The sequence below is a fragment of the Nerophis ophidion genome, linkage group LG26 (assembly GCF_033978795.1).
Source record: "Nerophis ophidion isolate RoL-2023_Sa linkage group LG26, RoL_Noph_v1.0, whole genome shotgun sequence".
Classification (NCBI taxonomy): domain Eukaryota; kingdom Metazoa; phylum Chordata; class Actinopteri; order Syngnathiformes; family Syngnathidae; genus Nerophis; species Nerophis ophidion.
This window is the reverse complement of record NC_084636.1, coordinates 21,102,823-21,130,781: the sequence shown is the minus strand read 5'-3', so window position 1 is coordinate 21,130,781 and position 27,959 is coordinate 21,102,823. Positions and strand designations below refer to the sequence as shown.

At 39.5% G+C, this 27,959-nt stretch overlaps 1 protein-coding gene across 2 annotated transcripts; it reads right to left on the bottom strand.

Moving 5' to 3' along the window:
- Positions 1 to 27,945, bottom strand: LOC133543954 (signal-transducing adaptor protein 1-like). Of its 2 annotated transcripts, XM_061888898.1 has the most exons (10): positions 27,737 to 27,943; positions 21,959 to 22,030; positions 21,749 to 21,868; positions 19,863 to 19,919; positions 17,633 to 17,772; positions 15,203 to 15,334; positions 6,440 to 6,509; positions 2,967 to 3,069; positions 2,793 to 2,879; positions 1 to 1,652 (listed from the first exon to the last, which is right to left on the bottom strand). In XM_061888898.1, the coding sequence occupies exons 1-10, from the start codon at positions 27,821 to 27,823 to the stop codon at positions 1,504 to 1,506; spliced, it is 1,017 nt and encodes a 338-aa protein (XP_061744882.1). In that variant the 5' UTR covers positions 27,824 to 27,943; the 3' UTR covers positions 1 to 1,503. The 2 variants fall into 2 exon arrangements, with proteins under 2 accessions (XP_061744882.1, XP_061744883.1); XM_061888899.1 differs by lacking the exon at positions 19,863 to 19,919 and having other exon boundaries at positions 27,737 to 27,945.
- Positions 27,946 to 27,959: the final 14 nt, after the last annotated feature.

The following is a 27,959-nucleotide window of genomic DNA, read 5'->3' as shown; positions in this document are numbered from 1 at the left end:
TACTGTACATATACATTTACTGTACAAACATTCATATACACATTCTGTTCATATACAAGTACATATACATACATACACTCATGCACATAATCACGTTTCATCAGACATATATAAACATTGTTGCCCTAGGGTAAACTGGGTAACACAAGGCATATTGACAGAGCTTAAACCATTGTTATTATAACAATCTACAAGATTAATATAGGTTGCCTCTCTCTCTTCTCTTTCATCTTTCGGTATTCCTTCTTTTTTTTTCTTTTTTTATTTCATTTATTTATTTATTTTTTTATTATCTTTCTAGCTATCATTATGTATACGTATTGTTCCATTTGAACAACTTTATTGTTGATAATAGAGGTAAACTATTGGTTTTGTTCATGATCAATAGCGCTTTTTCTATTGGTATTTGTATTGCTCCAGTTTTAGTGTAAAATGCTCATTGTCATTACTATATTATTTATTTCACTAACTGCTTATTTGCTATCACTTTTACGATCATATTTGTACATATTGTATGGCCTGGTGTTGTTCTATTGTTGTTGTTGTTATTGTTGTATTTGCTGTTGTTGTTTTTATCTCTCTGTCTAATCCCCCTCCTATCCCCACAATTTCCCCCTCTGTCTTCCTTTTTTTTGTCTTTCTATCCCATCCTGCTCCGGCCCGGCTGCACCAAATGATAATATAAATACATTTAATAAAGTCAAATTCAAATAAATAAATAAATGATAAATGGGTTGTACTTGTATAGCGCTTTTCTACCTTCAAGGTACTCAAAGCGCTTTGACACTACTTCCACATTCACCCATTCACACACACATTCACACACTGATGGAGGGAGCTGCCATGCAAGGCGCCAACCAGCACCCATCAGGAGCAAGGGTGAAGTGTCTTGCTCAGGACACAACGGACGTGACAAGGTTGGTACTAGGTGGGAATTGAACCAGGGACGCTCGGGTTGCGCACAGCCACTCTCCCCACTGCGCCACGCCGTCCCAAATAAGGCAACAAGAGAAGTATCCTACACTTATCTTTTGTAAAGTAAATCCGAACAGCCGATATGGGCATCTACATCAACTATATGATTTGCCTGAGAAGCTGGAAAGGACAAAAAATAAATAAATAAATAAAACACTATGTAAAGTACTTTGAGTCTCTAGAGAAAAGCGGTAAATAAATATAATTCATTTCACTTTAAGTTGAACCTTATGATTTGACGCCTTGACATTGTTTTCCACGAGTGTCCAACATTAATACATTTTAAAAAAGACCCTTCCTAATGCTGGTTTTGAGGCCTGGATTTTACAACAATTCCAATGGGTGCTACTGAGCCATGGAAATCTAAACATTTGGTGTAATTTTGAGTTTGGTCAACTCTAAGTAGTAGTGACAGAGACAAAAATATTTCAAGTGTATCTCAGCCAAAGAATGTGTTCAAAAATAAATGTGATTTCCCTGATAACACCACAGAATATATGTGTGTCGCAGTTTAGACTTTCGGATACTCTATCCGAAACTATGTTTGTGAATCTTAATTTTCCCCTGGTTTTCTTGTATTAACTGGTGACAGACTGAAACTTGGTATGAGTGCAGAGTTTTACGACGTGCTGGAACTGGAGGCTCCTTCGATTTCCTTGGAGCTTTCATGTTGGTTTCTACAAGGGGACAAATGGGCAACTGATCAGAAATAGGATTTCTAGCTAATGGAAACACTCACAGCATGAATTAATGAATTAATCATCTTTTACACCCTTGTGTTTTTACTAGTGCTCAGTTGTGTAATATACATTACACCAGTATTTTTTAAATAGTGGGTCGGGACCCCTCTGGGTGGGGTAGCAGAGGTGATCATTATATGTGTCTACACTAGTATTCGTGTTAGAACGATACACAAGCCTTCAGCTAGGTGGCAGCAGTGCTCAATCTAATCAACAGGCTTCCCTGTTTGACCCATTATCAGTAGTAAGTGCACAGGAACATGTGTACAGAGCTAACATAGGCAAATAAATGGAGAAGTTTGAGACTGGAATGAAAAGAAAAAGATTTGTCAGCGGCTTAGTATATAAAATATGTAACTCACACAGTGAGTTGTTGCATGCATGCATTTTCTACCGCTTGTTCCATTCGGGGTTTTGGGGTGCTAGAGCCTATCTCAGCTGCATTCGGACAAGTCACCATCTCATCACAGGGACAACACAGATAGACAACATTCACACTCACATTCACACACCAGGGCCAATTTAGTGTTGTCAATCAACCTATCCCCAGGTGCATGTCTTTGGAGGTGGGAGGAAGCCGAAGTACCCGGAAGGAACCCACGCAGTCAAGGGGAGAACATGCAAACTCCACACAGAAAGAGTCCAAGCCCAGGATTAAACCCAGGACCGTTGTATTGTTAGTCAGACACGCTAACCCCTCTGCCACTGTGCTGTCCACAGTGAGTTGTACCAGTGCAAAATAAATAAATATCAAGTTTTCAATAGTAATTCAAGTTAGGGGGTTTGCGTGGGCATTTCTGTCCCCCTGGTTAATGGAAAGGCAAAGAAGAAAAGGAATATGGAGTTTCTTCTGAAAATACATTTTCCAAAAAGTTGTAGGTCAGCAATCACATAAGGTTCTAAACCTTAGAAAAATAAGTTACTTTTATTGTTCCCAGAAAGTGAAAGCATACAACTTCCAAAATTGTCTTGTGTGTGTAACGATCGCAATGTATTAAAATAGAAGAGTAAGTTTTTTTTGGCGTAGGGGCAGTATTTTTCACTGGTAGCTTGTAGTGTTAATTCTTAACGTCGTACCTGGTTGAGTAGATAAGTTTGGCTTTACAGTCATAGAAGCAGTCCGCAATATCTTCTCTCCACATTCAGGATCAAAGGCAACGAAAGCTGCAAAAGAAACAAAACAGACAAAAGTCCTAACTAGAAGTGGAGCCAGAGTTAGGACATGCATATGCGATGTAGCTCTATACATACACAGTTTCTTCTGATAGAGTTCCTCCCTGGGTAGAGGCTTCAGAGCACCTTCTGAGGTGTCCATAAAGTGCTTGATGGTATCAGGTAGAGAGGTGCAGGTGACCTGAACAGACAACAAAACATATTTCAGGAACTTACGGAAAATATGCTAAGTTTACAGAGCCATTTAAATTTTTGCACAAGAGAGCAGATGTTCGACCCATCCATCCATTTCCTACCGCTTATTCCCCTTCGGGGTGGCGGGGGGCACTAAAGCCTATCTCAGCTACAATCGGGCGGAAGATACGCTATTGTACCAAGTACAATAGCGTATCCAGTCAATACTATGATTACATCGATTTTTTATCGTCAAAAAATATTTTTTAATTTTTCATATTATGTTTATAAACTCAGGAAGTATGTCCCTGGACATACTTTGAATATGACCGATGTATGATACTGTAACTAATTGGTATTGGATCGATACCTAAATTTGTGGTATCATCCAAAACTAATGTAAAGTATCAAACAACAGAAGAATAAGTGATTATTACATTTTAACAGAAGTGTAGATGGAACATGTTGAAACGGAAAATGATTAATAATTAATAATTCATTTTTACAGCTTGTCCTTCATAATTTTGACAAAATAAAATGGAAAATGACAATATATTACTGCATATGTCAGCAGACTAATTAGGAGCCTTTGTTTGCTTGCTTATTACTAAAAGTTGTCTTGTATGTTAAATATTTTATTTAAGGACAAAATTGTTCTTCGATTGCAATAAGATACATATGTTTAATGTACCATAACATTATCGACATCCATCCATTTTCCTACCAGTTGTTCCTTTCGGGGTCGCGGAGGCTGCTGGAGCCTAACTCAGTTGCATTCGGGCGGAAGGCGGTGTACACCCTGGACAAGTCGCCACCTCATCGCAGGGCCAACACAGATAGACAGACAACATTCACACTCACATTCACACACTAGGGCTTATTTAGTGTTGCCAATCAACCTATCCCCAGGTGCATGTCTTTTGAGGTCGGAGGAAGCCGGAGTACCCGGAAGGAACCCACGCAGTCACGGGGAGAACATGCAAACTCCACACAGAAAGATCCCGACCCCAGGATAGAACTTATGACTACTCAGGACCTTTGTATTGTGAGGCAGACACACTAATCAGATGTTGAAGAGGTCAAATATAATAAATAATCTCAACATAACGATCGTTATCTGTTACGGGGTGTTTAATTCCAAACAGGCCACGGGAACTTTTTTAGGAATTTTCCCATTTACGCGTATAAATAAAGTACAAACCCTGTTTTCCATATGAGTTGGGAAATTGTGTTAGATGTAAATATAAACGGAATACAGTTATTTGCTAATCATTTTCAACCCATATTCAGTTAAATATGCTACAAAGACAACATATTTGATGTTCAAACTGATACACTTTTTTTTTTCGCAAATAATCATTAACTTTAGAATTTGATGCCAGCAACACGTGACAAGGAAGTTGGGAAAGGTGGCAATAAATACTGATAAAGTTAAATTGGGTATTTTTTAAATTGTATTTTCATGGTTATATTTATAGATGTCCGATGGTGGCTTTTTTGCCGATATTCCGATATTGTCCAACTCTTAATTACGGATTCCGATATCAACCGATAACGATATATACAGTCGTGGAATTAACACATTATTATGCCTAATTTTGTTGTGATGCCCCGCTGGATGCATTAAACAATGTAACAAGGTTTTGCAAAATAAATCAACTCAATTTATGGAAAAAAATGCCAACATTGCACTGCCATATTTATTATTGAAGTCACAAAGTGCATTCTTTTTTTTAACAAGCTTCAAAACAGCCGCTTGGAATTTGGGACATGCTCTCTCTGAGAGATCATGAGGAGGTTGAGGTGGGCGGGGTTGAGGTGGGGGTGGTGGGTAGGGTATAGCGGGAGGTATATAGAGTTAGTGCTGCAAGGGTTTCTGGGTATTTTTTCGGTTGTGTTTATGTTGTGTTACAGTGAAGATGTTCTCCCGAAATGTGTTTGTCATTCTCATTTGGTGTGGTTTCACAGTGTGGTGCATATTTGTAACAGTGTTAAAGTTGTTTATACGGCCACCCTCAGTGTGACCTGTATGGCTGTTGACCAAGTATGCTTTGCATTCCCTTGTGTCTGTGAAAAGCCGTAGATGTTATGTGATTGGGCTGACACGCAAAGGCAGTGCCTTTAAGGCACGCCCTCAATATTGTTGTCTGGGTGGAAATTGGGAGAAATTCGGGAGAATTGTTGCCCCAGGAGATTTTCGGGAGGGGCCTTGATATTCGGGAGTGTCCCGGGAAAATCGGTAGGGTTGGCAAGTATGCCGGCACCACCGGACCAAATCAAAAGGACCAAAAAAACGTGACTGTCAGCCCTACATCGACAAAACTATTGAGACCAACCAACTAGCCAAATCAAAAGACAGCAACACCACCCCCCCACCAAGACACTCCATTTCCCAATGGGAAATGGAGGGTTGGCAAGTATGACTGGGAGACGCAACTGGTCTGTACTTCTCTCTACGTCCGTGTACCACTCTGTACAGCGGCGTTTTAAAAAGTAATGCATTTTACTTTTTGAAACCGATACTGATAATTTCCGATATTACCTTTTAAAGAATTTATCGGCCGATAGTATCGGACATCTCAAGTTATGTTCTTACTTTATTGTTCTATTTTAACTCAATTTTATTTTGCCATTGTTATTACAGTCTTGTATACTGCATACTGTATGGTGTTGCTCGTACTGGAACCTTAATTTCCCTGAGGGCACAAGGGACGAATAAAGGTATACCTAATTTAAGAATGGCAACATGTTACTGAAAACATTGTTTGTGGACTTAGTAAAAGTTTTGTAATAAACATAATTGGAATTCATCGATTCCAAGGTTTGTTATTGTTCCCAATTGGGTTGAGTTTTTCTTGCCCTGATATGGAGGATGATGTTGTGGCTTGTGCAGCCCTTTGAGACATTTGTGATTAAGGGTTATATAAGTAAACATTGATTGATTGATTGATTGAGCCTACATCAAAAATTGTTTTTGAAGTTAAAACAACGTTGAAATCAACCAGCTCCACTGAACAATTGTGCTGGATTATAACACAAATGACATGCACCTGGGGATAGGTTGATTGGCAACACTAAAAATTGGCCCTAGTGTGTGAATGTGAGTGTGAATGTTGTCTGTCTATTTGTGTTGGCCCTGCGATGAGGTGGCGACTTGTCCAGGGTGTACCCTGCCTTCCGCCCGATTGTAGCTGAGATAGGCGCCAGCGCCCCCCGCAACCCCGAAAGGGAATAAGCGGTAGAAAATGGATGGATGGATGGATATAACACAAATGCCATTCAACATTCTTCTCTGATGACCAACACCCAAAATTTAGACATCAATTAAACTCGCACAAGGTTTCAAATTTTCATAAACTCAACAAGAATTGACTCACAGGATTGTCCACATCGATGATGAAGATGTTGTCGTGTTTGCGGCTCACGCGGTAATGTTTGAGTATGGGGCTGTAATGGAGAGACAACAGGACAAACACAGAGGACAAATTAATGTGATGACACATAATGGACTTTTATACTGCATGTGGATCTTTTCCTATATACTGTATTTTCAGGACTATAAGGCGCACTTAAAATCCTTTTTTTTTTCTCAAAAACATACCTTATAACCTGGTGTGCCTAATGTAAGGAATACGTTTGGTTGAGCTTACCCACCTTGAAGCTATTTTATTTGGTTCATGGTGTAATAAGTGTGACCAGTAGATAGCAGTTAAACATAAGAGATAAGTGTAGACTGCACTGTTTGATGTGTTTCAACATACGAGTATTATTATGGTGTGTGTAGGTAAGACATATTATCTAGCGTTTTGTTTCACAATATCATGCAAAAGCAACTTGTCTTACCTTCTAGTACCTGCTGATCTGTATTTGGGATCTGCGGAATTGCGCGCGTCCACCTTTGTAGACTATGGCGACACCGTAGTCGATAAGCTTCTTATTTTTCTCTATCTCTTTATTATGTGGCATTCGTCCTCTGCTGTTGCCATATCTAATATAAAGTAGTGTAAAATTCTTACTTATATCTGTTAGTAAATATACCATGAGAGCGCTAAAACATACCGGTGTAGTGAGTTTACATTATTCACCCAAGGAACTTTAGCTATTAGTTTTTCACGGGACACATTTCCGATGTTGTTGTTTCAGGATGAGGAGATGCTGCTTCGTTATTGATTGAAGTAAAGTCTGAATATCATTAAAACAGTTAGCTACATCTTTTGACACTTCTTCCACTCCCGTCCTTGCACGCTACACCCCTAAAACAAAGACGACAGGGACAATATGGTGCCGAAGGTGAGCCATTATAAATAAGACCGCCCACAAAACAGTGCATCCTGAAGCAACTGTCAGCAAGAGCCTCGATGATGATCTGTAAAACATAATCTATGCAACGTTTTGACCAAAAAAACACCTTTACATTGAAATGAATTATATTTATATAGCGCTTTTTCTCTAGTGACTCAAAGCGCTTTTACATAGTGAAACCCAATATCTAAGTTACATTTAAACCAGTGTGGGTGGCACTGGGAGCAGGTGGGTAAAGTGTCTTGCCCGAGGACACAACGGCAGTAACTAGGATGGCGGAAGTAGGAATCGAACCTGAGACCCTCAAGTTGCTGGCACGGCCACTCTACCAACCGAGCTATGCCGCCATGTTATGTATACCACAAGGAAGTGTTTTCCATTTTGAATTTTTTTTTAAATAATTCTATGACTCTTTTATTGCTCCCTATAATCGCCTTATATATGAAAAACAATCAAAAATAGACCATTAATTGGCAGTGGGCCCTATGGTCCAGAAAATACTGTACGGTAAATGAGTATGCATTTTTTTTTTTTTATAGATACGTGCTTAGACGGATATTCAATCACATGAAGAAATTTTTTAAAAGAATCAAAAATAGTTTTCTGCACCAAATTAAATTTATGTAAAAGTGCTGCCCCTTTAAAAAGGTCAAATTATGATATATACTGTATTTTTTTTACATTTAAATGCAATCCTCAGCGCACAATCTTTGAAGACAACTTTGCTTGTGGTATCAAGTTTGCAGATGTTTTAGTACATGCAAAGTTTTGATCAAGCCCTGAGATGGAAATGACTAAAATTATACTCACCCTTGCAAAAGTATCAAATTGTATGTTTTGCAATGGGTATGTTTAAATATACTGTAGAACAATTAGAACATGTTATTGTTTAATTCAAAGCGGTCATTATATGTATTTATTTTTTTACATTTAAAACACTTCCTTGTGGTCTACGTAACGTAATGGTGGAGCTTTGGTCAAAATTCTGCATGGATTATCAGAATCAGAAATACTTTAATAATCCCCGAGGGGAATTTATGTTTTACAGACCATCTTCAAGCCTCTTTTTGACTGTCCCTTCAGAATGTGCCGTTTTTGTAAGCGGTATTATTTACGTTCGAGAGTCCTCATCCAGGGCCAATCCACCTTTCAACTGTGTTTTCTCCCCGTCAGCCATGGTTTAGTTTTTGCCGCTTCCATATGGAGTCTACGGACAGCTATAAGTTAGAACTAAACACTACTTATTAGAAATGGGTCATGGCAACACCGGAGGATACATTTGCATGTACGAGCCAGTCATAACAAGAGGATAGAGAAAAAAGGAACTTATTGACTACAGCGTCGAACAACAATGGCAAACTTGCGCTAACCTCTACCATGAAACTTTACCATATATGGAGATATCCACTAACGTCACCAATGGAAACGTCACAATTGGGGCAAATTCCAAATGGTTCGTTTGGAGGAAGTACGAAGGAAGGCAAGATTGTTTTATAAATATCTCTGCAATGTATAATAGTTTTGGGACTTATGCAGATCCCAAATACACAAAAACAGGTACCAATAGAAAAGAAAAGTTGGTTTTGTAAAAAAAAAGGTCGCCTTTAACTTTAAAGTAAATGGGAATATATTAGTATTTTAATAATTGGCCCTCATCCAGGGCCAATCCACCTTTCAACTGTGTTTTCTCCCCGTCAGCCATGGTTTAGTTTTTGCCGCTTCCATATGGAGTCTACGGACAGCTATAAGTTAGAACTAAACACTACTTATTAGAAATGGGTCATGGCAACACCGGAGGATACATTTGCATGTACGAGCCAGTCATAACAAGAGGATAGAGAAAAAAGGAACTTATTGACTACAGCGTCGAACAACAATGGCAAACTTGCGCTAACCTCTACCATGAAACTTTACCATATATGGAGATATCCACTAACGTCACCAATGGAAACGTCACAATTGGGGCAAATTCCAAATGGTTCGTTTGGAGGAAGTACGAAGGAAGGCAAGATTGTTTTATAAATATCTCTGCAATGTATAATAGTTTTGGGACTTATGCAGATCCCAAATACACAAAAACAGGTACCAATAGAAAAGAAAAGTTGGTTTTGTAAAAAAAAAAGGTCGCCTTTAACTTTAAAGTAAATGGGAATATATTAGTATTTTAATAGTTTGTTGTTCATCATATACTTTTCCGGGAATATAAATAAGTATAACAAGTAAAAAATGTAATTATTATTTTATAATATATATATACAGTGTATGTATATATATATATATATATATATATATATATATATATATATATATATATATATGTATATGTATATGTATATATATATATATATATATATATATATATATATGTATGTATATGTCCATATGTGTATAAATTAGTGTTGTTCTGATACCAATATTTTGGTACCGATACCAAAATGTTTTTTGATACTTTTTGATACTTTTTTAAATAAAGGGAACCACAAAACATTGCATTATTGACTTTATTTTGACAAAAAATATTACTGTACATTAAACATATGTTTATTATTGCAGTTAAGTCCTTAAATAAAATTGTGAACATGCAAGCAAATTTCTCTTTTAGTAGTAAGTAAGCAAACAAAAGCTCCTAATTTAGCTGCTGACATATGCAGTAACATATTGTGTCATTTTCCATTCTAGTATTTTTTCAAAAATATTAAGGACAAGTGGTAGAAAATAAATTATTAATCTATTTGTTAATTTACATTTAATATCTGCTTACTTTCTCTTTTAACATGTTCTATCTATACGCTTCTGTTAAAATGTAATAATCACTTATTCTTCTGTTGTTTGATACTTTACATTAGTTTTGGATAATACCACAAATTTCGATATCAATCCGATACCAAGTAGTTACAGGATCATACATTGGTAATATTCAATATGTGTCCAGGGACATATTTCCTGAGTTTATTAATATAATAGAAATTAAAGCTGCAAGCAGCGATGGACGGGACCGAGTATATTTGGAAGTGGCTGAGGAGAGGGAAGTCAGGGCTTCCCAGATATAAGTTAGAAGAACACATTGGTTTGTGTTACATTGTAGTTTTTACCTTCCATAACGTGTCTACTGACAGATATAAGTTAGAACTATACACTACTTTGTATCATAAATTTTGTAGTTTTTACCTTCCATAACGTGTCTACTGCCAGATATAAGTTGGAACTACTTAGTATTATAAATGTTGTAGTTTTTATCTTCCATAACGTGTCTACTAACAGATATAAGATAGAAAGAAAATACATGGGTACGGCTAGTAGCTACTATTAAGAAAACAGATAGACCTACCAATTCGGCGCATAAAAAGAGCAGAAGGCCTTAAAACGCCACAACAGTAAGGCACCATATGTAAGTACCCAAAATGAAGACTCGACATATAAAGAAATTCAATCGGAGCGGAAACATAGGAGGAAACGGGATTAAAACCCGATGCTAACCGCCCATTGAAAATACATGAGTACGGCTAGTAGCTACTATTAGCAAACAGATAGACTTACCAACTCGGCGTAATATCTTAACATCGACACACTCTCTCGTCGGAACTCGGGCCTGATTAAGTTTAAAATTAGTTGTAAAATGTTGGACGGTTGTTTTTACGATATGCTGGCAAACGACAATTTCAAAACATACCGGCTTAGCCACGGCACCTGGCAGCCATCTTGGTATAGACAATCACAGTCCCTCCCTCACGAATGTTGGTACGTGCGCACCAGCAGCAGACGTTACGGAAAAAAAAGGAAAAAAAAACGTCTCCTTCACTGTGTCTGCCCACGGCGGCCATCTTTTAAATTGTTTTCAGCTCAGCGGTCCTTTGAAGGTTGATAAAATCAAAACCGTAGCAGTGATAACAATTATTTCATCACCTTTTAATCAGAAGGGTTCAATCTCTCTCGTGTGGTAGTTTGAAGCCGACACGACAAACGCGCTCAGAAGAGATTATGTTTGAAAAAAGGTGACCGGTTTTTACAAAACTTTTGTTTTAAAGGGGGAATTGCAAACTTCCTGTTGATTTTCGCTGAAGGATGTCAGTGTATGAAATCTAGGTCTAAGTGAGACCTACATAGAGGTTTTTGTTTCATGTCGTTACGACATTCCTACTGGAAGTTACAGGCAGTTTTGTCTGTGTTTTCTTCCTAAGGAGCGCTACAGCGCAATTTTTAGTTTTGGGGTTAGTTTTTTTTTTAATTAAATCGTAATGTTCGCCAGTCCTGATGTGTGTATCAAATTTGGTGAGTTTTGAAGCATGTTCAGGGGGTCAAAGTAAAGCTCAAAGCTGCGGAATAATAATAAAGAAAGAAAGAAAGAATAAAATGCTAGAAATTCAATAGGGTCCTTTGTCCCAAAGGGACATTCGGTCCCTAAATTAATAAAAAAAAGGAAAGAAGATTTTGTGATGAAAAAAGATGGACGTAATCATAGTATTATCGACGAGATACGCTCCTGTACTTGATATCATCACAGTGGATGTGTAGATTCACCAATAGCGTTTGTTTACATTTTGACGCCGGTGAGCTACGGTGTGTAGTGAAGCATGTTTCGCTATTCCTCGTTCGGCAGGGATGATACTTGCAAGAAACTTACTTTATTTGTCACCGTTGAGGCGAGGATTAGTGATTTAGAAGTAGCTAAAACACTGCCGACTACGGATGGACTTTAGTCGCTAGCTAGTTAGCCATGTTTTATAGCACCTGTTCCTGAGGGCGTTTCAGGGTTATAACTTCACCTTTATCGTTAGTTTTTAAGCCAAAATGCGTCCGTTCTCCCTTTTCTATCCACACACTGTGTCTGCTTGTAAGTACTCCGTGATTGTGCACTGCCAAACATGCTCCTCTGCTTGTAATCTAGCAATGACACGATGTGATGCTGACAGGGGGGCGTGGGGGAGGGGGACTGGTACTTTTTGGCGGTACAATACCGATATACCGTACAACCCTAGTGTATGTATATATTGTAATGATCCCAGGAATGTAGGCTCACACGACTTCTCGCTTTGTCTTGTCTTTATTGCACAAGATGTAATTCAACCACACAACAGCTCTCATGTGTCTCCATCCCTTTTCCCGGCAAAACTCGCACTCTCACTTCCTATCGATGACATCACTTTCCTATCACTCCCGGAAGTCCCCGCCAGTCAAAGTCATTGGCTAACACCCAGTAGCCAGCAGCTATTATATATATATATATATATATATATATATATATATATATATATATATATATGTATATATATATATATATATATATATATATATATATATATATATATATATATATATGTATGTATATATATATATATGTATATATATATAATATATATATAATGTATATATACATATACATACATATATATATACATATATATATAATATATATAATGTATATATACATATACATACATATATATGCATATATATATATATATATATATATATATATATATATATATATATATATATATATATATATATATATATTAGTGTCTTCAAATTTTTATTTTTATTTATCATAATAGGGACTTTGTCGAGGTTAGAACTAGGGCTGGGCGATATATCGATATCCTCAATATATCGCGGGTTTGTCTCTGTCCGATATAGAAAACTGCTATATCGTGATATTCAAGTATACATTCTGATGCACGACTTGTCCAGGGTCTACACCGCCTTCTGCCCGATTGTAGCTGAGATAGGCTCCAGCGCCCCCACGACCAGGAAGGGAATAAGCGGTAGAAAATGGATTGATTCTCACGCAGTTGCTTTTAGCTGCGGGCATTACACTGCATGCGTTTTTTACTTTTTCTCGTCTCTCCTTCTCACAGAAACTTAAACAAGCGTACCTTCTCACACACGCCTCGTGTGCAGTGTCACACGCTCCCGTGGAGCAGAGAGGTAGCGACATGGTAACGTTAGCTGTGATGCTACAGTGTGGTGCGAGTGGTAGTACGAGAGAGAGAAGGTGCGAATCTGGTAACAAATGGAGGAATAATTAATTCCCAAGAAAAACCGTCTGGCTGTGGTTTGGCTTCAAGGAGGAATATGTTCAACATTTATGCGGCAAAAGAATTGTTACACAAAGTAGCAGCACTGTTAGTTTAGCATAATTTGAAAAGTCACCCGATAGAGCAGGGGTAGGGAACTTATGGCTCTAGAGCCAGATGTGGCTCTTTTGATGTCTACATATGGCTCTCAGATAATTATATTTATATAGCACTTTTCTGTAGTGACTCAAAGCGCTTTACAAAGTGACATCCAATATCTAAGTTACATTTAAACTAGTGTGGGTGGCACCGGGGGCAGGTGTGTAAAGTGTCTTGCCCAAGGACACAACGGCAGTGACTAGGATGGCGGAAGCGGGAATCGAACCTGGAATCCTCGGGTTGCTAGCACGGCCATTCTACCAACCGAGCTATGCCGAGAAACCGTGTAATACTCTTCCATATCAGTAGGTGGAAGTCGGTAGCTAATTGCTTTGTAGATGTGGGAAACAGCGGGAGGCAAGGTGCAGGTAAAAAGGTGTCTAATGCTTAAACCACGGGTAGGAAACCTATGGCTCTAGAGCCAGATGACTGCACTTGGCTCTCAGATAAATCTTAGCTGACATTGCTAAGTAACACGATAAGTAATGAATAATTCCGCTGGTAATCACAGTTTCAAAAATAACGTTCAAATTATAAAACATTCTCATGCATTTTAATCCAACCATCTGTTTTCTACCGCACCTGTGCAAGATGTCGCATTAATGGTAAGAAGTTATTGGTTAACTTTTATAATAACAATGTTGTTAAAAAGAATAAGAGACTTATTATACTCTACAAATGTTGGTCATACTTAAAAATGCACGAATTTAGTTGTATTCAGTGTTGAAAAATGTTATATGGGTCTTACGGAAATACATTGTGAAATATTTGGCTTTCATGGCTCTCTCAGCCAAAAAGGTTCCCGACCCCTGCGCTAGAGAATCAAAAGTGCTTGAAACTCCACATGTCAACATCTCCGTTCGGTGCCACACCCACAAAATGCAGAAGCAACTATTTCCAGATCAACACCGTATGAAAAAAAAAAAAAGTCAACAACAGAAGGAGGAGCTCATTTTTATTTGACAGTTATTGAAATATCTTCTGTGACATCATGCACAAAAATTTACTTTATTTCTTTTAAACTATTGTAGTGGCATTGTCTACAAAAAGTGCACTTTATTTTTGTGTTGTTTTGATATGTCATCTTAGTGACATCATGCACAAAAGTGCACTAATGCACTCTGACAATTTTGCACTTTCTGTTTTGGAAATGACATGAATGTTTGTGCCACTGCTTGATAAGTGTTTAATAAATACAGTTTGGGTAAATTGACCTAGTTGTGATTTCCCTGTCTCCATGACATTTTAAAAGTAGCATAGATTAATGCAGAATGAAGAAGAATGTTTTAATGTAGACACATAGAATTATCATAATGCTGTGATTATGTGCATCAAGTGTTCATTCAAGGCTAAGGCAAAGTATCGAGATATATATCGTGTATCGCGACATGGCCTAAAAATATTGACAAAAGGCCATATTGCCCAGCCTTAGTTATAACCAAGTATTCATGTTTGAATTGATTCTTATGGGGAACTATACCATACAAACCTTTTTAGGTTTACAAACGGTTTTCAAAAACCAATTGAGTTTGTCAATCGTGGTCCCTCTGTATAATAAATGGGGTCAGTTTAAAATGTGTGTTTTTTAGTTTCCTTTTTTTTGTTTTTTTCTTTACACCCTGACTGTTGATTGTTCGTGTTCAACACATGATAATATTTACTTACCCATTAAGTTCTTCTCTGGTGCTAATAGCGAAGGCGTCGCCGTGCCTGCTGGGCCTGAGCAGCAGGTTTCCTCTGCTGGCCTTTGTCGTCAGAAGAAGCTCCGCCTCCATGCGAGACACCGGGTGGAAGCAGCTGCGGACCATTGTGAGCACATTATTACATTATTACGCTCACATTACAAGACTTAAGTTAGTACATGGCTCTTTTTTTATGGAACAAACTTGCAGGGTATTAGCTTTGCCTGAAAAAGAATTACAATGTTAAAGTAGCCAAAACAATGTTCCCATTGGCCAGTAGTGATTGATTAATTGAACATTTTATTAATGGTTTGCACAGTACAGTACATATTCCGTACAATTTACCACTAAATGGTAGAACCCGAATAAGTTATTCAACTTGTTTAAGTCGGGGTCCACGTTAATCAATTCATGGTGTCGTATGCTAACATCTAGTACAGGGCTCGGTCCCCCAAAATGTTGATAGAGCCATATTGGACCAAAAATACAAAAACAAATCTGTCTGGAGCCGCAAAAAAATGTTACAAGCCATATTACATACAGATAGTGTGTCATGAGATATAAATTGAATTAAGAGGACTTAAAGGAAACTAAAAGAGCTCAAAAATAGCTACGAATGAGGCATAATGATGCAATATGTACATACTGTATATCTGGCCTAAATAGCATGTTAGCATCGATTAGCTTGCAGTCATGCAGTGACCAAATATGCCCAATTAGCACTCCACACAAGTATATAACATCAACAAAAGTCACCTTTGTGCATTCATGCAGAACGTTAAAAGTTTGGGTGAGCAAATGAGACAGAAAATTAAGTGGCATAAAACAGGGCGTAGAAAGTCGGAGAAAGTTGTACATGTAAACAAACTATGGTGAGTTCAAGGACCGCCAAAATTAGTAGGACAAAACGGCGCTCGCCAAATACTTGAATCCGTGAAGCATGTTTAATGTAAACAGTGTGCTTTATAACAATTAGGGAGGTTTGTGTCATGTTAGTCCTCCTACAGAAACTATATTAAAACAAAAAATATATATTTTTTCCCCTCATCTTTTTCCATTTTTCATACATTTTTGAAAAAGCTCCAGATAGCCACTATGGCGGTGCTAACGTCTCTCGAGCCGCGGGTTGCCAACCCCCCATCTCGTATAAGAGCAACTTGCGCTGATTGTTAAGTAACTTCTCTAATGCTGCAAACTTTGGCACTTGTTCCATAGTTCTGTACCTTCAAATGATGTCTGCAGATGACATGCCCCCCAAAATAGACGCAGTGGTCATTTTAGGCTGGCTTTCTAAAGGCTGGCTTTGAGTTTGAGCAACCTTTAGCTCCAAAACAGCATACATAGCGGACATGCAGTCGTGTTGAAAAGTTTACATACACTTGTAAAGAACATAATGTCATGACTGCCTTGAGCTTATTTTTTTGTGATGGAATGATTGGAGCACATACTTGTTGGTCACAAAAAAAAATTCATGAAGTTTGGTTGTTTTACGAATTTATTACGGGTCTACTGAAAATGTGGGTCAAAAGTATACATACAGCAATGTTAACATTTGGTTAAATGTCCCTTGGCAAGTTTCACTGCAATAAGGTGCTTTTGGTAGCCATCCACAAGCTTCTGGTTGAATTTTTGACCACTCCTCTTGACAAAATTGGTGCGTTCAGCGAAATGTGTTGGTTTTCTGACATGGATTTGTTTCTTCAGCATTGTCCACACGTTTATGTCAGGACTTTGGAAAGGTCATTCTAAAGCCTTAATTCTAGGCTGATTTAACCATTCCTTTACCACTTTTGACATGTGTTTTGGGTCATTGTCCTGTTGGAACATCCAACTGCACCCAAGACCCAACCTCTGGGCTGATGATTATAGGTTGTCCTGAAGAATTTGGAGGTAATCCTCCTTTTTCATTGTCCCATTTACTCTCTGCAAAGCACCAGTTCCATTGGCAGCAAAACAGGCCCAAAGCATAATACTACCACCACCAATCTTGACGGTAGGAGTGGTGTTCCTGCGATTAAAGGCCTCACCTTTTCTCTTCTAAAAATATTGCTGGGTATTATGGCCAAACAGCTCCATTTTTGTTTCATCTGACCGGAGAACTTTTCTCCAGAATGTCTTATCTTTGTCCATGTGATGTCAAAAGAAACCAAAATTAAGCTGTTTGGCCACAATACCCGGCGTTAGCACTTATAATAACCATTAATGCTTGTTTAATATTCAAATTACAAAATGTAAATGGGGTATTGTTGGCTCCGTTATAAGCTTACCTATATTTCCATTTATTTACGAGTTAGAAAAAATCCATCTGTTGTCATGTTTTTCGTATTGTTTGTGAACAATAGGCAAAATTCCCCCCCAAAAAGTGCAGTTCCCCTTTTAAGCCTAACTTGGACAAAGGATTTTTATGACTCACTCTGGCATGTCCACATTGGGGTCAGCATTCAGGCTTGAACGTTGCTGGGCATTTTTTTGTCGTTCTTTCTCCTTTTCCACAACGTCTTCCAGCAAGACTATTTGTCTCGGCAGCAGTATGTGGGAGGAAGACACTGACAGCTGCAAGCACACAAACAAGTTTGTTAAATATGGGAGAGATAAGGTAATAATTCACTACTTTATTTACAAAACCCAAAACCAGTGAGGTAGGCACATTATGTAATTGCTAAATAAAAACAGAATAGAATGATTTGCAAATCACTTTGAACTTGTGTTCAATTGAATAGACTACAAAGACAAGATATTTAATATTCGAACTGAGAAACTAATTTTTTTTTTTGCAATTAATCATTAACTTTGAATTTAATGGCAGCAACACATTGCAAAATAGTTGTCCCAGGTGCATTTTTACCACTGTCTTACATGGCCTTTCCTTTTAACAACACTCAGTAAATGTTTGGGAACTGAGGAAGATTTTCAGGTGGAATTCTTTCCCATTCTTGCTTGATGTACATCTTAAGTTGTTCAACAGTCCGGGGTCTCCGTTGTCGTATTTTAGGCTTCATATTACGCCACACATTTTCAATGGGAAGGCAGCACGGGGGGAGAGGGGTTAGTGCATTTGCCTAACAATACGAAGGTCTGGGGTTCGATCCTGCACTCAGGGTCTTTCTGTGTGGACTTTGCATGTTCTCCCCGTGACTGCGTGGGTTCCTTCCAGGTACTCTGGCTTCCTCCTACCCCAAAAGACATGCACCTGGGGATAGGTTGATTGGCAACACTAAATTGGCCCTAGTGTGTGAATGTGAGTATGAATGTTGTCTGTCTATCTGTGTTGGCCCTGTGATGACGTGGTGACTTGTCCAGAGTGTACACCGCCTTCCGCCCGAATGCAGCTGAGATAGGCTCCAGCGATCCCCCGCGACTTCAAAAGGGACAAGCTGTAGAGAATGGATGGATGGACGGATTTTCAATGGGAGACAGACCTGGACTATAGGCAGGCCAGTCTAGTACCCGCACTCTTTAAATATGAAGCCATGCTGTTGTAACACGTGGCTTGGCATTGTCTTGCTGAAATAAGCAGGGGCGTCCATGATAACGTTGCTTGGATGGCAACATATGTTGCTCCAAAACCTGTATGTACCTTTCAGCATTAATGGTGCCTTCACAGATGTGTAAGTTACCCATGTCTTGGGCACTAATACACTCCCATACCATCACAGATGCTGGCTTTTTAACTTTGCGCTCTGACAATCCGGATGTTTTTATTCCTTTTTGTTCCGAAGAACACAACGTCCACAGTATTACAAAACTAGAATAAAGTAGTTGTGACAGCAGAGTGGCCTTGTGGTTAGAGTGTCCGCCCTGATAATGGGAGGTTGTGAGTTCAAACCCCGGGGGAGTAATACCAAAGACTACAAAAAATGGGACCCATTGCCTCCTTACTTGGCATCAAGGGTTGGAATTGGGGCATAAATCACCAAATGATTTCTGAGCCTGGTGCATGCTGCTGCTCACTGCTCCCCTCACTTCCCCCGGGGTGAACATTGGGATGGGTCAAATGCAGAGGACAAATTTTACCACACCTAGTGTGTGTGTGTGTGTGTGTGTGTGTGTGTGTGTGTGTGTGTGTGTGTGTGTGTGTGTGTGTGTAACAACCATTGGAACTTTAATTTTAACATGTAACAGAGGGGGTTAGTGCATGTGCCTCACAATACAAAGGTCCTGAGTAGTCCTGAATTCAATCCCAGGCTCTGGATCGTTCTGTGTGGAGTTTGCATGTTCTCCCCGTGACTGAGTGGGTTCCCTCCGGGTACTCCGGCTTCCTCCCACCGCCAAAGACATGCACCTGGGGATAGGTTGATTGGCAACACTAAATTGGCCCTAGTGTGTGAATGTGCGAGTGAATGTTGTCTATCTGTGATGAGGTGGCAACTTGTCCAGGGTGTACCTGGCCTTCCCCCCAATTATAGTTGAGATAGGCACCAGCTCCCCCTGCAACCCCAAAAGCGACAAGCGGTAGAAAATGGATGGATGAGAATGGGAAGTTGTGACGGCATCCTACACACACACACAAAAAGATTCACTGTGCTAATGTCACGCCTGATCATGATGTTTTATTAGATTTTTGAAACTTATTGTTCCTGAGATTTTGGAATTGAACTTTTCACTCGACATTGAAACCAGGGAAGTAAAGTGGGAAAACAAACCTCAGCCACGGATTGAATGAAGCCTTTCCAAAGCTCACGAGCCTCTGCACTCGGAGCCTGTGAAGAAAAACAACCTTTTTTATTGTATTACTAGTGTGCATAATGTCATTGTCATTTTACTCTTCTGGCCCTGAACCGCTGCACAAATAAGGGTGAAAACGTGCCAGAATGTATGCAGCTTCTGTGTTTTTTTTTTTCCTGACAGATACAACACCTAGTGGCACTTTTGTCAAACCCCATATGTCTGATTGGCTTGAAATTTCTCACACACTGGCAGGGTGCCCTATAGAATTGCCACCAAATATGTGACGTGAAGTATATTTATATTGCCCTTTTTTCTAGAGAATTCAGAGCGCTTTACATATTGAAACTCATTCTGTACATCCCAGGTGTCAAACTCAAAGCCCGGGGGCCAGATCTGGCCCGACATGTCATTTAATGTGGCTCGCGAAAGCCTGGGAATAATGTGGATAATTCATATTTCTTACAAAATGTTTTCTTTGTTTCCCTTTTGACAGCAAAAAAATTATGTAATACATGAAATGTCACATGTTTCAAACTTTGATATATAAACAAATACTCAATTTTTATTGGTTTGAATTTTTGGGCACTTCGCCATTGGATTCCGATTCTTGGGGTGAGGATTTGATTCATAATCGATACTCGATTCAACACTAGTGTCCATTCAAACTGATTTTTGCAATGTATCATTTGGTATGATAATAACAACACCTTAACAAAACAGTTTACAGGTTACGAAATGTCCTTTTTTACTTTTTATTAATTCGTCCAAAAAATAAAATACATTTGATTTTTTTAAATTAATGCAAAATATCAGGATTCGGTTGTGATTAAAAAAATTTAAATAAACATTTTAAGCACCCCTAATTATTATATACCGTAACAATACATGCTTAAATATCTGCTTGTCATCTTGACTTACAATTTCACAGCAAGCTATCCATCAATTTTGTATGTACAAAAATCAAATAACCAAAGGCATAGGCAATAATATAATGAGGCGATTATACTTTTATATTTTTAAATTCACTGTTAAATCCGGCCCTCTGAGGGCAACCATGACTGCGAAGTGGCCCTTGATGAAAACAAGTCAGACACCCCTGCTCTACATCTCTACATTACATTTAAACCAGTAGGCTGGCAGAGTGGGTGCTTAAAGTGTCTTGTCCAAGGACACATTGGCAGAGACTAGGATGCTGGAAGCGAGGATCAAACCAGGAACCCTCAAGTTGCTGACAAGGCCGCTCTAGCAACAGAGCCACGCCACCCCAATATCCATCCATCCATTTTCTACCGCTTATTCCCTTTTGGGGTCGCGGGGGGCGCTGGCGCCTATCTCAGCTACAATCGGGCGGAAGGCGGGGTACACCCTGGACAAGTCGCCACCTCATCGCAGGGCCAACACAGATAGACAGACAACATTCACACTCACATTCACACACTAGGGCCAATTTTAGTGTTGCCAATTAACCTATCCCCAGGTGCATGTCTTTGGAAGTGGGAGGAAGCCGGAGTACCCAGAGGGAACCCACGCATTCACGGGGAGAACATGCAAACTCCACACAGAAAGATCCCGAGCCTGGATTTGAACTCAGGACTGCAGGACCATCGTATTGTGAGGCAGACACACTAACCCTTCTGCCACCGTGAAGCCCCCACCCCAATATACATATAAATATACCTTGAACAAAATTTGTTCAAAAACATGTTTTTGTGTTTTGTTTGCAGAGGCACCATTTGCAGAATGACTACAAAACTATGGATATCAACATTCAGTAGAAGATTAAATGTAAGCGAGCATGTCAATCATTTTTTCCATGACTGTACTGCATATACAACATTCAAATGTGCAAATATTCCCTTACAGAAAGTCTGATGGTGATATCTTGGATTTGGAGTTTCAGACTTGCTGCGTTCAGGTTAATATCCACCGAAGTGTCATTTGTGATGTTTGTCAGTCCGCTGAGATCCATCTTTTCAAGGTACTGTTCAAAAAAACGCACATAAATGTCAAACTGAAACATATTCATACACATTTTCATTCGAATTTGCAAATGCCAAATTTGGTAATTTACCGTTGTATCCATCTTGTGATTGAAAAAGAAAAGTGTGTTGCCGCACAGGCGTGTCCAGAGTTGGCAGCTTGTCTACACACACACACACACACACACACACACACACACACACACACACACACACACACACACAAGGAAGGATATACTTTTACTGGTTGAGAAAAGAAATACCGTATTTCCTTGAATTGCCGCAGGGCATATACAGTGGGGCAAAAAAGTATTTAGTCAGCCACCGATTGTGCAAGTTCTCCCACTTAAAATGATGACAGAGGTCTGTAATTTTCATCATAGGTACACTTCAACTGTGAGAGACAGAATGTGAAAAAAAATCCAGGAATTCACATTGTTGGAATTTTAAAGAATTTATTTGTAAATTATGGTGGAAAATAAGTATTTGGTCAACCACTCAAAGCTCTCACTGATGGAAGGAGGTTTTGCCTCAAAATCTCAGGATACATGGCCCCATTCATTCTTTCCTTAACACGGATCAATCGTCCTGTACCCTTAGCAGAAAAACAGCCCCAAAGCATGATGTTTCCACACCCAAGCTTCACAGTAGGTGTGGTGTTCTTGGGATACAACTCAGTATTCTTCTTCCTCCAAACACGACAAGTTGAGTTTATACCAAAATGGATACAAGGATGATACAGCAGAGGATAGGGAGAATGTCATGTGGTCAGATGAAACCAAAATAGAACTTTTTGGTATAAACTCAACTTGTCATGTTTGGAGGAAGAAGAATACTGAGTTGCATCCCAAGAACACCAAACCTACTGTGAAGAATGGGGGTGGATACATCATGCTTTGGGGCTGTTTTTCTGCTAAAGGGACAGGACGATTGATCCGTGTTAAGGAAAGAATGAATGGGGTTGAAGTGTACCTATGATGAAAATGATAGACCTCTGTCATCATTTTAAGTGGGAGAACTTGCACAATCAGTGGCTGACTAAATACTTTTTTGCCCCACTGTAATATGCGCCTGCCTTGAATTACTGCCGGGTCAAACTCGCTTCGCAAAATAATTTGCGCATGCTCAGTATTACCGCCGGGTCAAACTGGTGACGTCACGAGTGACACTTCCTCTGTCATCATTTTCAAATTGGAGGAGGCTGATTTCAATACGGGTAATTTGAAATCGCATAAAGGGAAGAAGATTAAGAGCTATTCAGTAGGATTTAAGGTCCAAGCTTACATCACACTCAAATTTTTACTGCATGCCTTTGGTAAGTGCCGGAGTGAGAAGAGGTTTTAAAATAATTAGCGCATGCTTACTTTTACCGCATGCCTTTGGTAAGCACAGGAGTGAGAAGAGGTTTTAAATTAATTAGCGCCCCGGCGGCAATTCAAGGAAATACGGTAATCACTTCCATCATTAAACATCTGTTTGTATTTGATTTATATTTTTGTATAAATATGGGTTCAAAAGCTGAAATGTGAATCACAAAAGTGCTTACATTTCCAATAAGGCGCTTTAAATAATGTTAAATTGATCTGCAAAATCCACTTTCTTACCTGCTGCTACCTGTTTCAGTGTAATTGCGATCTCCATCAGCCCCGAAAATATAAAATCAAACTATGGAGGCATGACGGAAGGTACAGTGTATGTTTTGGTGTTTCAATTTTATTTTCATTAAAATAAAAAAAGAAAACGCCTTTTTTTTTCAATGTTTTTTGGGGAATTTTAAAACAAAATAAATGATTAAAAAAACACTTTTGTGTCTTTCTATTTCCATTTATGAAAAGGAAATTAAAATACCAAAACAGCAGAAAAACAGCCCCAAAGCATGATGTTTCCACCCCCATACTTCACAGTAGGTTTGGTGTTCTTGGGATGCAACTCAGTATTCTTCTTCCTCCAAACACGACGAGTTGAGTTTATACCAAATAGTTCTATTTTGGTTTCATCTGATCACCTAATTTTTCTGCTAAGGGGACAGGACGATTGATCCGTGTTAAGGAAAGAATGGGTGGGGCCATATATATATATATATATGTATATATATATATATATATATATATATATATATATATATATATATATATATATATATATATATATATATATATATATATATATATATATATGTATATATATCGTGGAAAAACTGATTCTGAAGTAACCTATTTTTGGACATAATATAATTAGGCTTCATAGCACCCTAACTTTTGGTGCAGAGCTTCACAGTCACAGTCTCTGTCCGTGTCAATGTTTTTGTCTCTCTGGTTGTCCCTGTGAGAGTGGGCGTGTTTTGGCCGTAAGCTTAGTTTCAGCTCTCAGCCTGACACGGCTGATCACAGCTCCCTAATCAACTCACCTGCCTGCCATCAACTCATCACCAGCAACCTATATACAGTATGTTTGGACTCCACTTGGCAAGATCGCCAAATCGTTCGCAGTTTTATACGTGGTAACGCTTCTAGACAGTTTTATTCGAATTCTAGCTTTTTTGATGATCTTGTTCATCTGCTGCTTTTTAGGCACAACCTACAACAGCTGGAACCTTCTGCAGTCGAGTTGCATGCCACCAGGACCCATCTACCAATTTGTAAGATGAGGAGCCCAGCCTCCGAACAATTCTGCATGACTCCGACCAGTAGGTTGCCAGCTTGTTCCGGCTCTGAATCTTGGCTTGTGAGCCCTGTACCCGTGTTCTGGCCACCTGTGGTGTGGGCTCCTTCTGCACTGGGGCAACTTAAATAGTCAAACAGCTGTCTCAGTTCAGCGATTCCTCTGTGGTGGTATGTTTAGATGCCCAGATGGTCAAAAGTGTTTGATTAAGCGCTCTGCTAAATGTCTGACTCTCCTCCAGACAGTGAAGTGAAGTGAATTATATTTATATAGCGCTTTTCTCAAGTGACTCAAAGCGCTTTACATAGTGACACCCAATATCTAAGTTACATTTAGACCAGTGTGGGTGGCACTGGGAGCAGGTGGGTAAAGTGTCTTGCCCAAGGACACAACGGCAGTAACTAGGATGGCACAAGCGGGAATCGAACCTGCAACCTTCAAGTTGCTGGCACGGCCACTCTACCAACCGAGCTAGGCCTCGATTCCGCTCTTAAATGTTTTATTTAGCCCTTCCACCTCCCACCCTCTTTGCCTTCAGTTGTGGTTCTAATGTGCTTGACGGAACGCGTTGCAAGAAACTCTGCAAACTCGGCTGAAATTAATTGATCGTCCATTGTGATGGCCATGGTTAAGCCCCGGCTACCAAAAAGCCTGTCCAAACGGTCAGTAATGACGGCCGTTGTGGTGGAGCTCAACTTGAACACCTCAGGACATTTGGGCAAGAACTGCATTGTGTGCTGGTACGCCATGAATTTTGCCAGAGAGGTCCACCTGAATGTGCTCCCATGTTGCTGCAGACCATGGAGTTGGTGTAAGGGGCAAGGTGGCAGGCTGACCCTTTTTAACCTCTCAGAAGGCAGTAGGCGCAGTTAGGTACCAGACCCTCCATTTCAATGTCGAATTGGGCCCACAACATGGAATCCCTGCAGCAGCACCAGGTGTCCCTCATGTGCCATGCGATGTACCTTGAACCTAACAGCCTTTGGTGTGATTGCATTATGTCCCCGGGCCAGGCACACCGACCCCCAACAGGACAGCTCATATGATACTGTTGTTTGTTGTCATCCACCTTGACCAGCCAGCCCTCCTCGACATAATTGCGAAGGGTTGTGAGAACCTCATCATCCGCTGAGGCCTGCTGCAGCGCTGCCAAGGTGACCAAGCCACTCAGAGGACCCAGTTCTCATTTTCCTCTGGCACCAGTAGGATTCCTGCTGTTTGCTGCTTAGTGCTTGCGACGGTCACTGACAGGAGGTCAGCCACCGGGTTGGAATGTCCTGGCAGGAATTCGAGTTTGAAGTTGTACTGATTTAGCCATCAGCCCACTTCAACAGGCTCATGGGGCGGTACCCTCCTCCTCGAGTGCCCAGCAAATACATCAGTGCTTGATGATCTGTGTGGACGGTCGAGGCCCTTCCATACAGGTACACATACCAGTGTCCGCATGCCCACAGGCAGGTTTGCTAGACTATCAAACACTTAAAAAATAGGTTTTATTTGTCAAAAACATATTTTGCCCTGTCAGTTTGATGACACATCGACATACACGTATCCCGGCTGAACTACTGTTATCAGTCACAGAGGTATTCGAAAAGAACATGATTTAGTAATACCTTTGACATATCAGGGACAATTAACTACAAATTGACATGAAATTCTTATGGTTCCTTTAACTTGTTCATCTTCATCCTATCAGATCCTAACAATACTCTGAGGTACAACTTTGATATGGTTTCTGATGAATGCTTTTAATAACAGCATGTCTGCTTTTATTTATTGCAATCATCTGCTGGAACGTGCTGCACGCTGCAGACAACAGGAACTAGTATGATAGTTACAGCTGCAGATTTATTGTCACATTTACATTTTGCTGATGGTCCTCTCCCAATATTAGTCCATTTATGCACTAAATCGGGAGGTGAACTTGAACTGTTTTGGACCCCAGGAATGATGACACGGCTGTGCAACATACAGCTAAGTATGTAGCCCTTGAGAAAAATGTATTTGATCCGGTCTCCCATTTTCCATAAAAGATTAAACTTACTGAAACCCACTTCTACCCACCATGCAGTCTGATAGTTTATACATCAATGATGAAATATTAACATTGCAACACATGCCAATACATCCTTTTTAGTTTACTAAATTACAATTTTAAATTTCCCGGCAGTTTCGTCTTCGAAAATTTGTGTAATGATGACGTGTACGCAAGACATCACGGGTTTTTAGGAAGTATGAACGCTACGCACACACAAATCTAAATGTCGTTTGCTTAGTTCTACAGTTTTTTGGACATCTGTGTTGCTGAATATTTTGCAATTTGTTCAATTAATAATGGAGAAGTCACTGTAGAAAGATGGAGTTGGGAAGCTTTAGCCTTTAGCCACACAAACACACGGTGATTCCTTGTTTAAAATTCCCGAAGGTGAAACTTTCCTATGGATCCGAGCGTGGTCAAGCGAACATGAATCACGACCACATGTCAACCATCAGGTTTTGGTGAGAAAATTGTGGTTAAAAAGTCAGTTCTTACCGGAGAAAAGCTGAGCTTGTGCCGTCCATAGCTGCCGTCGACTTCCCTGAGACACTGCGCGTCAACACACCCATGGAGACACCCTTCCGACTATCAGGTACTATTTAACTCACTAAAACACTAGCAACACAATAGAAAGATAAGGGATTTCCCAGAATTAACCTAGTAAATGTGTCTAAAAACATCGGAATCCGTCCCAATGCAATCGCGTTTTTTATTTTTTTTTACTTTTTTTTTTCTAGTCCGTCGCTATCAATATCCTCAAACACGAATCTTTCATCCTCTCTCAAATTAATGGGGAAATTGTCGTTTTCTCGGTCCGAATAGCTCTTGCTGTTGGAGGCTCCCATTATAAACAATGTGAGGATGTGAGGAGCCCTCACACAGGTGAATTAATCGTCTGCTACTTCCAGTAAAGGCAAGGCTTTTTTACTAGAGGCCAAAAGTTACGAATTTTATCCTCGATGTTCTCTACTTAATCCTTTCAGCAAAAATATGGCAATATCGCGAAATGATCAAGTATGACACATAGAATGGACCTGCTATCCCCGTTTCAATAAGAAAATCTCATTTCAGTAGGCTTTTAATGCTCAAAATTTGTTATAATAAACATACTGCATGTGTCATCGCCGCATTGTCTAGGGCAGTTTGCAAACAAATGCTGCGAAACCCTTACCTTATCATACAATGATTGCTTCCTCAAGTACCCTTCATGATAACATGGTGGCAGCTGACTCACGGTTCTCCCTGGTTGCTCGTTCATCCTTCAGATAAGATTGACGACAAAACCAGAGACAAAGGTCGTTTTGAGGGTTGTCAATAAGAGTTTTGTGTTCACCTTGAGACGATTAAAGTGAAGTGAAGATTGAGACTGAGACTTCCTAGTACGTAAATACATT

Coding starts and splice junctions, on each gene's coding strand:
- LOC133543954 (XM_061888898.1), bottom strand. CDS start 27,823: ATGAACGAGCAACCAGGGAGAACCGTGAGTCAGCTGCCACCATGTTAT. Junction 19,920..21,748: donor ATATCACCATCAGACTTTCT/GTAAGGGAATAT, acceptor TTTTCTTCACAG/GCTCCGAGTGCAGAGGCTCG. Junction 17,773..19,862: donor TCATTCAATCCGTGGCTGAG/GTTTGTTTTCCC, acceptor GTGTGCTTGCAG/CTGTCAGTGTCTTCCTCCCA.